This window comes from Ictalurus punctatus, chromosome 7 (genome assembly GCF_001660625.3).
Source record: "Ictalurus punctatus breed USDA103 chromosome 7, Coco_2.0, whole genome shotgun sequence".
NCBI lineage: Eukaryota > Metazoa > Chordata > Actinopteri > Siluriformes > Ictaluridae > Ictalurus > Ictalurus punctatus.
The window spans coordinates 3,555,508-3,569,437 of NC_030422.2; the positions used below are offsets into that span (position 1 = coordinate 3,555,508).

Genomic DNA, 13,930 nt, shown 5'->3' on the forward strand with positions numbered 1-13,930 from the left:
AGTAAATGTACACATCTGGTGTGCTACATTTACATTTATTCATTTAGCAGATGCTTTTATCCAAAGCGACTTACAAATGAGAAAATACAAGCAAAGCGATATATCAAGCAGAGAACAATACAAGTAATGCTACCATACAGTATCTATTAATTGAGTTCTAGAAGAAGCAAAGTGCACAGAGTAGAGGTGTAAGTGCTTAGGGGTTGGTTACAAGTTCCCGAAAAAGGTGGGTCTTTAGCTGTTTTTTGAAGATAGTGACAGATTCTGCGGTTGCCATGTTGCCTCTTACAAAGGTACAAATGTCCTAAAGTGACACTCAATTCAATTCAATTTTATTTTATTGGACTTTTAACAATGGACAATTTCACAAAGCAGCTTTAGAGAAATATGTAAATTCAGGATATAAATTTTTACATTTATAAGTGAGCAGAACTTGGTTGAACGTATTTACAGACTCTGGCGTGAGCATAACTTGGTTGGTCATGTCAACAGACTTGGACGTGAGCAGAGCTTGGTTGTCTGTGTCAACAGACACTTGGTTGGTCGTGTCAGCAGACTGAGATGTGAGCAGAGCTTGGTTGTCTGTGTCAACAGACACATGGTTGGTCATGTCAGCAGACTCCGGTGTGATTGGAGCTTGATTGTTCATGACCAGAACTTCAGGCATGAGTAGAACCTGGTCAGTACTGACTTTGGCACCGACCTGGGACAGGAACTTGGCGTGAGCAGGACCTGGGTTGGCCGTCTCTTTGACCTGGGTCAGGAACTTGGCATGAGCAGAGCTTGGGTTGGTCATCCCTTCGACCAGGGATAGTAATGAAGCTTGGGAGGCCGTCTCTTCGACCAGGGACAGGAACCTGGCATGAGTAAAGCTTGGGTTGGCCATCTCTTCCACCTGGGTCAGGAACTTGGCAAGAGCAGGGCCTGGGTTGGCCATCTTTTTGACCAGGGACTCTGGAGCTGAGACCCCCTCATGGGTCTCAGACTGAAACTCTTGGGCTGAGGTCGCCACGTTGTCCTCTGGTTGAAGCTTGGCAGGTGAGACTACCTCATGGGTCTCAAGCTGTAGCTCTGAGGTCACCACGTGGACCACCACCTGAGCCCACCTCATGGGTCTCAGGTTCGAGCTTGGGTTCTAAGGTTGCCATGTTGACCTCTGGCTGGAGCTCAGGTGCTGAGACCTCCTCGTGGGTCTTAAGCTGGACCTCTGAGGTCACCACATTGAGCTCTGGCTGTAGTTCCGCAGGGGCTTTCTTGTGTAGCAGTTTGTCCAGCTGCTCTTGAAGCATCTTTGAGAAGAAAAATGCTTACTGGAGACCTAGCTTCTTGCACGTAGGACACCACAGCGGAGCCTCTTTCCAGTAGCCCTCAGCCATACAGGTCAGTGCCACCTCCACCATGTTGGCCGGAACCTGAGGCGGAGCTGCAGATGCTACCTGGTCCACACACTCATAATAGAGGTGGAAAGGTATGTCAGCCATGTTCATCCCATTGAATCCCCTCTCCAGTAAATCCAGGCTTTTTAGTTGCCCTGGCTGCGTGAAATCTTGCAGAAAAAGTTCAGCAAATTCAGTGACGTTATTGAGGGCAATGGACCCTGTATGGATCAGCTGCACCACCCAGTCACGGGCCGGGCCATGAAACCGGGATGCTAGAACTCCAGCCACCGTTTCTTGACAGGCTTGGGATGTGCCAGGCTAGCGAAGTACACCTGGCTGTGAACCAGGAACAACAACAGGTGGCTCTCCAACCCATAAGTCTCTATCAGGAGTTCGGCGGCAGTCCTCTGGGGAAACTGGACTGATTTGTATCGTGGCCAGTAATCCGTATATTTACTGCCGTGATGCTCTCCTCGTCCTCCTGCTGCATCCATGTTACGGTGGAGTATTCTGTCACTTCCCAAGACGTAAGGGAGATTAGGATGGATGCAAATGCAGTTTAACAGTTTTATTTAAGTGAGACACAGGCAGATAAATCCAAATCGTGATCCAAAAATGTAATCCTCAAACAGGCAAAGGTCAGGCGATCGGCAAACAGGCATAAACGGGGCAAAGCAGGAATCAAGGTCGCGGTCACGGAAAAAAGGGTTAAGATACAAAACAAGAAACATAGAACTGGGAGCGGAAAAACCAGCGTGGACTAAATCTAAAGTTTAACCTAAATAACTCTAACAAGGAACCTAACATGGACTATAACTAAGAATATGACTATGACTATCACTATGACTATCTATCGTATCGAATCTAAACTAATACTCCATGCTGTGTGCTGGGAGGCGCGCGGTATATATACGAACATAATCAGCGCGTTAAATGCTGACGGCTGACACCAATCTAGACAAACGCTCATACAACAGCCAATGACAGAACAGGGAGGTGACCTAACATAACAAATGCACGTGTCCATAGTAAACAATGTCACGGTTGTCAACATTTGAAGAGCGAATGTGACAATAAGTTTATTCCTAATGAGCAAGCCAGAGGCGATGGTGGCAAGGAAAAACTCCCTGAGACTATGAAATACTCCATTAAGTGCAGCTCAGAAGGGAGCCATAGTGAGCACTGAATAGCATTTAAAGGACTATTATGTCTATTGTGACTATTTAAATATGATAAATGAAAATTTGTAAATTTGAAAAAATCATCTAAGTTTTAGAAATTGACCAAATCATATTTTGGTCAAAAAAACATTGACCAGTCTGCCTGATTATTTAAAAGTAAATGAGAGTGTAATCAAGGATATAAAAGATATAAATATATTGTGAATGCCTTTACTAGTCATTTTATTTCTGCCGGTTTAATTTAGGATTTTAGCAATTTAAGGGAACATAAGATAAAAGGAAATGTGGAAGCTGTTTCATGTTGAACTCAGATGTTCACTTTTACTCCTATTTTATTCACACAAGTTTATAAAACACTATCAAATTTGGATTGTAAAAAATCAGTGGGGTCTGATAAAATAAAGCCTTATTTTTTAAAAATCGCTGCAGATCTTATAGCAGAACCTATCACTTCTATTTTTAATTTGAGTCTAACTTCAAATGTCATTCCTCGGGCATGGAAATAATCTATGGTTGTCCCTCTTCTAAAAGGTGGAGACCCCTTTGACATAAATAACTATTGTCCCATTTCAAGAATCTCGGTGATGGCAAAAGTACTTGAGTCTTTTTTTAAATGAACAAATAAAACAGTTTTTGACGGAAAATAACATTCTAAATGAACTTCAATCAGGCTTTAGATCAGGTCACAGTATTACAACAGTAGCCATGCTAGTTATAAATGACATTATAAAAAGTTTAGATAGAAGTCAGCTTTGTGCAACTTTATTTGTTGACATGTTGAACTCTTGTTGCAGATACTTAGTTGTTTAGGCTTCAGTGAAATGGCTCTAAATTGGTTCAATAGATAGAAAGAACGCATTGTGGCTCAGTGGAAGATTCCAGTTCAACAGAATTAACAGTTAATAAAGGTGTTCCACAGGGATCTCTTTTAGCACCAATTTTATTTTCAATTTATATAAATGACATAGGTCAAGGGACAAATTCAGCTAGAGTATACGCTGATGACACAATTGTTTACACAGTGCACCCTCACTGAATCAAGCCATTGAGCTTCTGCAAGACTCATTCTCGTCATTGCCACTGTGACTGTCAAAATTAAACTTGGTTTTAAACTCTAAAAAAAACAAATACATGCTTCATTCGTCGTCACACTAAAGTAGTTGTTCCACATATTTTAACTTTAGAAGGTGTTACGGAACGAGACTCGAACAGTAAGCAATTGCAGATCAAGGTCTTTATTTACCACTATAGTCAATCTACAAGAAACGGGAAACGAGGTCAACACATAAACTAGAACAGAGGAATGAAACATGAAACTTAACATGTAACCTATAATACTGAGCGAAGTGCGCAGCAACGCAAGGGCTTTAAATAACTAATGACATTTACATTAAATGCCTACAGCTGGTAACAATTGAACACACCCTCGCACTTCCGCCAATAACTAAACAAGGAGGGGACAAAACAGAAACCAAAACAAGTGCACATGTCCATTGTAAACAAAGTCCTCTCGTCCATGCGCACTCAAAGCACGTGCACGCGCGCTCTCCGTGCACGTCGCTGCCGCAGCGCCATCTGCCGGTGAGATCGTGACAGAAGGGCTTTGTATAGAAAGAGTGAATTGTTATAAATATTTAAGTTTGATGAAAAATGTGGTACATATTGTACAAAATGTTCACACATATTGAAAATCTTTTTAAAAACTTAGACCAAAAGTAGACTTGCTTTTTCGTTTAAAGAAATGTTTTTCTTTTGAAGCTCTTTCCTTTCAGGGTTGGATTAGGTTGATATGATTTATATGCATGTGACTCTATCTTCACTAAAAAAAAAAAAAGGATTGTGTATACCATTCTGCATTACGCTTTATAACGGGTGTCTCCTCACGCACTCATCATTGTACCTTGTATGAATTTGGTAGCTGGTCCTACTTCTATCAAAAGAGAAAAATACACATGCTGTTCTTAGGTAAATTACCTAGTTACATCTCCAGTCTTTTATTTCATTACACCTGTAACTATGGCACTAGATTTACTACTAGAATTCTTTTAAATGTTCCTAAGGTACATTCACAGCATGGTAAAGCTGCCTTCTTTTTTTATGCTCCCTGGTTATGGAATGAGCTGCAGAGTATTATAATGCTGGAAACACTCCCGTCTTTAAATATTTTTAAAAATCTTTTACAGACCAACCTGAAGGAAACATGTACTTGTAAAGTAATCTTTGACCTGCAGTCATATGAGTGTTGGATATTATTTTATTAATGTGTCATTTGTTTAGTGTGTTGCATTTTATGTATTTGTTAAATTATTGTTTTTTTGTGTGAAACTATTTGTGCTGCCATTTTGGCCAGGACTCCCTGGAAGAAGAGATTTTATATCTCAGTGGGACCATCCTGGTAAAATAAAGGATAAATAAAAAGGAAGAAAGTGCCTCTTGACCTGGGTTCAAATATGATTGCACAATCACATCCTTTACCCAATGAGCCACTTTATAGCTAGCTGGCAGTCACTTCTACGTGCTTCTGAGCCCTCACTGGACACATCACTGGCAAAGTCTCATCTTCAAAAGCAGATAAGCTGATATTATTACTATAGCAAAGTACATTACTATACCCAACATATATTTCTATTACATTCTATTACAAGTGCTTTGTAGTCTCTATCAAAAACAAATACTCATGTTATTCCAACAGGATATAACTGAACAGTTGAAGTTAATGATTATGGGTCTTGCACAAGAACCCATGGCACCATGGTGGCACTGGGAATTGAACTCACAATCTTCCATAGCCAAAGGCCTTATCCACTCAACTACCACATATGTAATGCTAGGTTCAGCCACAGCATGAGATGTTTGAACTCTAGTTCCCTGCACAGACACTGCATGCTGACCATTTACACACGCAATTCCCTGTCTAGCTGTAGTGATGGCCAGCAAAAAAGACCCTCTAAGGTGAATGAAAATTTCTATGTACATCTTCTGTTGGATCAACTGCCAAGTTGCACAAATTACTTAGCACCAATTCCAGAGGTAAACGGTCAAACAGATTAAAAAACATTAACTGTGTGTAAGGGATATACTGTATATCAACTGTACTGAGAGAGAGAAAGAAAGAGTGAGAGAGAGAAAGAGAAAGTAGGACTTTCAAAATGTTCCAAGGATAAAACACAAAAATGGTGAGAATGTTTTAAATGTTTCAACTCTAGCACTAAATGTCCCCGCCACAACAAATTCATCAACCAACTCATGATTGACTCATCAATCTTAATATGCAACTTGAAACATTCAGTCATTTATTCATTTGAAATTCCATGTGTCTAAATTTTATTATCTGTAGGTATTTTAATCATTTATATATTCATATTTATACAATTTATAGATTTTTTTTCAATATTTATTTCAGATGATTTTTAAATGTAAAAACATACAAAAAGTAATTAATAAATAATATATATATATATATATATATATATATATATATATATATATATATATATATATATATATATATATATATATATTATATTCTCAATATAAAGCTGTTTCTGTACCTGTTGAGGACGAAAGCCCAGGCCACTGAGCACGTGCAGTGTGTACCCTCGGTGGCAGGTAATGGAGCAGTGTGTGGGGTCCAGAATGGGGGTGCAGTTAACTGAAGCATGCTCTACTTTCACACCACTGCAAGGGTCCACAGTGCATGGCCTGTGCACACACCTAATAAACAGACATACAAGCATTTTATATTTCAGTCCTGTGGATGTCCCTAGAACAGTATTTGGATAAATGGTGTATGGAGATGCCATATTCTTGCATTTTTGTGTTTTCCATAATCATCCACATCTCATTCAACTCACTTAACAAGCCATTTATAAGCCCTAACCAATGTGATTTTTAATAATAAAAACATGCTTGTATATGTAGCATGCACATGGTATAATGCTACTTCCTTTCATTCCAGACCACCAGGGCAGTTTCCTTCTGAACTAGTGGAGGCCTCATATCAAAGTTGTAAGGGTTCATAACACAGAGCCTGCCAGACAATAACAGAAAACACTCATAAACAGTACCAATGGCATACGTTATTGAGAATGAAAATCACTCAAGTGCTGATACTGTCGTTGTTTAGGATAAGAATCACTCAACATTCTGGTACTGCTCAACAGAGAGCAAGAATCACTGTTACTAATCACAGAGCACCTGGGCTGTGATGAAACATCTGTAAAAATGGTAGTTCGTGAGCTCCATGTTAACACTTCTTAAGAGCAGTGCGGTGTCGAAGAAGTAATTGACCTCGTGGTGCTGGAGCAGTTTGTCACTCAACTACCGGAGGGGACGGTGGAATTGGTCGCTTGACGAGGCAGTCCAGCTGGTGGAGGGCCATTTGTCAGCAAATACTAGGGGCAGGCAAGTTCTCCCTTCGTTCCCCCAAAGATTAAAGGCTCTGGTATACTTCGTTTTTTCACAAGTGCGCACAGTTGTACACATAGCCTTTCAAAGTATACTCCATTTGACATTTACGCGTATACAGGCGGTCGACGCATGCGCATTACGACAATTTGCACTACCCCTCCAAGTTTAGAGTCAGTACAGAGCATTAAAGGACGACAATGAAGAAAAATCACAATAACACAAAGAACAATGCTTGGGAAATCTCTCGCCATCCATATACAAATCCTTATACACTTTAAGGCTAGAATTATATAAATGCAGGTACTTTCTGCACTCATTTCCATCTCTCCTTTTATTCCATTTTTTCTTCAACTACCTTGACAATCAACAGCCCTGGGTCACTGTTGCCACCTTGTGGAACAACTAAATAGTGCAAAAGAATTAAATGTGCAAGTGCGACCTGCGCGTACACTTACACATGGGCAGTCATAACCACAATTTGTGTTTTTTGCATTTGATCAGCAAAATACAAAAAACAGTTTCAGTTTTAACATCAGTCTTAATATCAACCTGCAGAACATTCACCATTGCTGCTAAGCCACACTTCTGTATTACACTCTAATCATCATACACCCAAGCTCTGCATAGAATAGCAGCCAATTTTTGTTCCTGCCACTGCAACACATGAAAGGAGCTTACCATTTTCTTATCAGTAAGCACAGCAATTAATACCTGCTGCTTAATTCAGTCATTTCTTTGGCAAGGCAGTGTCATAACAACATAATGATTACCCAGCAGTACTCCTATAGCCTGCAAGTGCTTGTCCAAGATTCCTGGTACCAAACAATTTGGACATTGATCATGTCCATCAAATCCATAACACAGGCTTAGAATATACAGCTTGCCACCCGACAAGAGGTTGGGAAAGTTGACAAAGTTGACAATAATTCACAAGTTACAATTTAATATCATAACCTTAAGAAGTCAGTAGTTATTCTGCATTCACAGTGCGCACACTGCTACACACTGACTCAAACAATAGGCCAGCAACACAGTCAACTCTGATGAAAATAGTAAGTCAAATACTAGAATTACCATCATCCATGATGTGTGTCAATTCACTCTGATTGTGCAGATTTAAAAATAGAGTGCTATACCCAACATCTTTGAGTCCATGTTCTCAAGTACACAACAGGATTCCTCTGTGGCAAGGAAACAAGCAAACTGGGCTACTCCACTAGTCTGGAAGGAAGCCACTCTAGAGGTCTGTAACTAAAGGATGTAGAAGGTTGTAATTGGGAACCACTGTTTTAGGTATTTTGTTCCATTCAAATCAAATCATGAAGGTATACCATTGTGAACATTATGGCATGGCTGTGTAAAAACAATTAATTGAAGCTACAATTCAGGTCTGACATTTTCTGAGGGTAACATCTTAAAGGCATTGTATGTGAGCATGTGTGAAGACGTGGAAGAGCCCACCCTCAGCGCACCCAGTCAGGGCGAAGGGACTGAAATGGCAGGATGTACGCAATGCCACCCCTAGCACAGCCACATGAACAGTGGAGAAGTTCAGCAACAAAGCAGCTGTCTGGAAGAAGGGCATGCTGAGGTTGTGGGTCACATTCACCACCAAGGGGTTACGTTGACATGACAGCTCATAGGTACCTGCACACACACGCACACACACACACACACACACACACACACACGCACACACACACACACACACACACACCTGTAACTATGGAGATAGACTAGTCTCAAAATGTATACATTTACAGAAGCCAATTCACAAATGCGTAAGCTAATTTACATTCACATAAAACAATCCACATAATCAAAACCTAATTCATATTGACAAAATATGATTTACAAATGCATAAATAATTTTACATTCACAAAGCATGACTCACAAATGCAAACACACAATTCATAAATACACAATTGTGTTTGTAAATTTCTGAATGTTTTTTACATTTATGAATGAATTCTTGAATCTACGGAAGCCCTAAGTTGCCATGCATTATTAAGGTTTTCTTTCTTAAAAAAAGTAGTTTTCTTGTGATCTCGACTTAATTTTATCATGATTTTGACATAACAAAAGTTGTTCCCTTTCAAAGGGAACTCAACGTTGCATGAGCTTCACGCTGTTGGAAGCGCCCTCGCATGTGACCGGTATCTGAAGCTTGGGTAACATCATGCCGTGATCAGGTGACGTGGCAATTAAGTGTGTAGCGCGATAAAAAATGGCACCTGTGAACCACGCTGTCTTATTATCTTCAGCGAGACTGCATGTCAGTCATTTGTGTAATGCTTGCAAATGCTTTTCATTTCCTCTCTATCTTTTCAAGAAAAGAAAGAAAAATCTCTTTACTTTTCTGTCCCTTTTTTAAAAAAAGAGAAAAATATGAGTGAGAGTGTATCACGCCTTGCTCCTGTTTAATCGGGGGGACACTTTCTGTGTAAACTGTCTAAGGGTGGAGCATGCCAGGGCAGCCCTCAAGAGGTCTGATAGTGCGCCTTACAATTAGGCAGCTCTGCTTGTGGCTCACTCTCTTCTTGGCTGAAGGGAGTTGGGTTTCAGAGCCTTGTGGATCTGGGCCGGCCACTGCTGAGGCAGCCAGCCGGCTCAGGTCCTGAGGATCTCACATGGATCTGGAAGAGGAGCCAGAGATGAGCGATGCTGTACCTCTTGCTCTTTCTTTCTTGCTCTCCGCCAGATTTTGAAGCTTGTGTAGTGACTCCTCCTTCCATTATGGAAAGTCAAAAAAAACCCCAGAAGGGTTCCATGAAGAACCAGAAGGGTATGACATTGCACCAAAAATGGAGAGCAGCTCTCAAACATATAAAGAGCTTCTTGAAGTGCAGGAACAGGAAGTTGCTCACAATAGGCTGGATGAGTGCTTTCTCCGCAGTGAAAATAAATCACCTTCACACTGCTGAAAGCTCCCCTTTTTTCCAGACGTGCATGATCAAATATGACGCTTCTGGGGAAAACCATACACTAGCCGTATTTATAACCCTGCAACATCTGATTATTCGGCCATCATGGGGAATGAATGGCACAGCTATTAAGCTATGCCAAAGGTGGAGGAGGAGCTTGTGAGCTACCACTCTCCATTGACAGCAGTTAATTGAGTGGTGCAAGGCCTATGCGGCTGCGGGTCTCGCTTGTGGGTCACTGCATACAATGGCAGTGTTGCAGACCTACCAAGCAGACCTGCTGGGTAAGCTCGACATATGGCGGCATTCAGATAGTTCCTTCCCGTTATGTTCAGTTTGCCAGCACTAGTGCGAGGGAGGCACAGAAGGCGAGTGTGGCAGCCAGGGGGACCGGGTGGCCACAGTTACTGCCTGCTAATAGGCCTGATCTGAGAATGATCATAAAGGCCAAGCAGTCAAAGAAGGAGTGGTCCTGAGGGGCCATGGCGGGACGTATCAGAGCATGTGATGTTATTAGGGCAGTTAGCCTCCCCTAGCCAAGGCTGTCCCAAGTTTTCAGTCTTCTCTGGTCAGCGAGCTGTCACAGGGCAATGAAAATCTGATGCTTTACCTTTAACAGAATGTGGAAGAGTAAATGTCACTAAAAGACCATCTGGCTTTGTGGAAACTACTGCCAAATGTGTCTCCATGGGTTCTGCCTAAAAGGGAGGAGGGAAAGTTTTTCTCAGTGAGTGCAATGTACATTCCAGGCAACCATAATGTTGGGGCAGACATCCTGTCAAGGCAGGGACTGAGGCCCAGGGATTGGAGGTTCCATCCATAAGTGGTGAAGTCCATACATAGCGGAGGTTTGGCCAAGCGTAAGTGGATGTGTTCCCCTTGAGAAGACAACACACTGCTCGCTGTGGCTCACCCTCACTTCTCTGGGGCTTTTCCCACAAGTTCTAGCTAGAGTTCGCCAAGACCGTCTACGTCTACTGCTAGTAGCACCTTATTGGGCAGCTCAAATATGGTTCTCAGAGATAATACCCCTGCTAGACAGCACTCCTTGGGAGATTCCTGTCCACAGGGATCTACTGTCTGAAGCCAGAGGGCTGATCATTCTCAGCCGGAACTGTGGGTCTGGCCCCTGAGGGGCACCAGCTCATAGATTCTGGTCTCTCACCTTAGGTCGTAGAGACCATGATGAATGCTAGAGCACCATCCACGAGGAAATTATTTGCGCTCAAGTGGCAACTTTTTGTCTCGTGGTGTGAAGAACGTCAGCTAGACCCAGTAAAATGCGCAATAGCTACAGTCTTGGAGTTCTTACAAGGATGTTTCTCAGCAGAGTTGGCGCCTTCTACAATCAGGGTCTATGTGGCTGCCATTTTGCCCAGCCAAGCCCCTATTGATGGAGCCTCTGTGAGACAACATCCTCTAACATTGAGGTTTAGAGCATGTTCTAACATAGAGGTTTAATGTGTGGTGTCAAGTTGCTGAGGCCCATCTGCAGACCATGCATACCTTCCTGGGACCTTTCTGTGGTCTGTTCTGGAAGGTCTGTCAGGTGCCCCATTTGAGCCCTTAGAGAAGCTTCTGACTCTAAAGGTAGCTCTTCTGCTGGCCCTGACATCTCTCAAGCAAGTAGGATATCTACAAGTTGTCTCTGTTTCCCCTTCCTCCCTTGACTTTACCCTTGGATTAGCCAAGGCCTTCCTATATCCTAGGCCAGATTATATTCCTAAAGTGCCTATGTTGCTGCCTAGCTGGTAATGTTGCAGGCTTTATGCCCTCCTCCGTTCCTCATACTGGAACAAGAGAAATTGCACTGACTAAGTCCAGTAAGGGCTCTCTGTACTTATGTCGACCACTCCGGCCAGTGGCATAAGTCAGAGCAGCTGCTGGTCTGCTTTTTCGGTGACAGTAGAGGTGATGCTGTGATGAAGCAGGACATCTCTAATTGTATAATGGAAGCGTGGTCTCACTACACTTCTGTGCCTTACTGCTCATTCCATTATGGGGGTCACCTCCTTGAAGGCTTTGTACAAAGGGATTTCCTTACAGGATGTGTGCGCTGCGGCGGGGTGGTCTATGCCACACATATCCATTCAATATTACAGCCTGGATATACATTCCACACCAAGCTCGAGTGTCTTGCAGTGACCCTCGGGCTAAGATCTTTTGAACAGGCCATGCCCTCAGTATGATGGAGTGGGTATTCTCGTTCCCACAGCCTGAAGCTCACGCAACATTGAGTCCCTTTTGAAAGGGAATGTCCATTTTACGCATTTAACTGTGTTTCCTGAGAAGGGAACGAGAAATTGCGTAGCTTTATCATACTGGGGCATGCCAGTGAACTGCGTCTTTGCTTCAGATAATAGAGGGTGATGGCACGGTTCACAGGTGCCGTTTTTATATCACGCGACATGCTTAATTGCCACATCACCTGATCATGACAGGCCTATAAATAGGCATGATGATACACATGCTTTAGATACCAGTCATGCGTGAGGGCTCACGCAACATCTCGTTCCCTTCTCGAGGAACAGGGTTACATGCATAACCCAGATCTTTTCTCGTGATCTCGACTTAATTTTTCTGTCTACTGGCCATCCATCATCCTGAAGTCAATGGGTTTTTGAATGAGTTTTTGGTTAAATGCCTGAAATAAGGTCTTTGGTTAACACAAGCTCAAGATATGTTCACGTTTTATACTACACCATAAAATACGTCAGTAATACCCCACTCGGGATTTTTTAAAAAGCTTTTACGTGTCTTGAAAAATACAATTGATAACAAGTGGCTAAATGGTACTACAGAGGTTGTCGCGGACATCTCATCTACTAAATCTCATCTACTACAGCCTCATTGTGTTTATACTCGCGTTCTTGCAAACTATTCCAACTCAAACTTTCCAACTTGTAGATTTATCAATTTATAGTGTTTTCCAATTGTAGTGTTTTTAAAATAAAGATTGAAAGAGGTGTCAGAAGCTTAGTGGAGGTGAGGTTGAATTCATGTGACTGTGTTGTAGTTCATTTATAGCCTAATATTAGCTTTTTACTTCTGGCGATTGTATTTAGGCTTCAAACTTCATAAAAGTTGTGTTCATTTGTGAAGATTATCTTAAGAAACGAAACATGTAAGAATCATTAACAGTTTATTTTCTGCAATAATCCTAAAGGCAATGGAAAAATCCTATTGGCTTTTTGTCGAGGGAATCGGGGTGATGCTAACTAATGGGGTGGCCTACAAAAATATGTTATCTCTGATCTCTGCAGGATTGACAACTTCCACATTAGTGTCTGACATTTGAGAAGGGGACACCCACCCCTCTCTCTTAATGCGGAAACAAAGTCCATCTCTACAGTGTGCAGTTATTGCATTTATGATGGCGAAGAAGCCGACATGCATGTAATACCAGTCCCATTCACAAAGCGCAAGATTTTCTCTGAATAAAATTATAGGGTGACAAAACAGCTTTTGGTTATGTCAAGATCACGAGAAAATCAAGTTGAGATCATGAGAAAATTACATGAAAATCATGAGAAAACCTGCGATGGACTGGCACCCTGTCCAGGGTGTACCCCGCCTTGTGCCCAATGCTCTCTGGGATAGGCTCCAGGCTCCCCCGCAACCCTGAAAAGGAGTAAGCGGTTGAAGATGGATGGATGGATGGATCATGAGAAAACAACTTTTTGTTATGTCGAGATCATGAAAAAACAACTTTCTTATGACAAGATCACCAGAAAATTAAGCTGTGATCACGAGAAAACAACAAAGAAAAAAAAATCATAATGCATGGTCGCTGAGGGCTTCCGTACGAATCTGCATTTGCAAATCGTATATTGCTCAAGTGTGTACATAATTTCTTTTTTAAAGGACATTCTTGTTAGCCAATCAGATGTGACTTTTCAATCCAACCAATTATAACATGCTTTGCTCAACGCTTTGACTCAAGAAGCATAACTATGCGTGTCTGCTTCGCAATGTGCCTTAATTGCCTAATGTTCCTAAGTGCACAGAGACAATCGCGTTTCATCATTCCAAGAT

At 41.8% G+C, this 13,930-nt stretch overlaps 1 protein-coding gene across 1 annotated transcript in view; it reads right to left on the reverse strand.

The window, feature by feature from the left end:
- The window catches only part of pappa2 (pappalysin 2), a 97,176-nt gene that overhangs the window by 31,593 nt on the left and 51,653 nt on the right, over positions 1-13,930 (reverse strand). Inside the window, exons 14-15 of the mRNA XM_047156612.2 lie at positions 8,443-8,617; positions 6,112-6,274 (exon numbers count right to left, since the gene is read on the reverse strand). Of these exons, the coding sequence (XP_047012568.2) occupies positions 6,112-6,274; positions 8,443-8,617 (338 nt within the window). The remainder of the gene's footprint in view (positions 1-6,111; positions 6,275-8,442; positions 8,618-13,930) is intronic.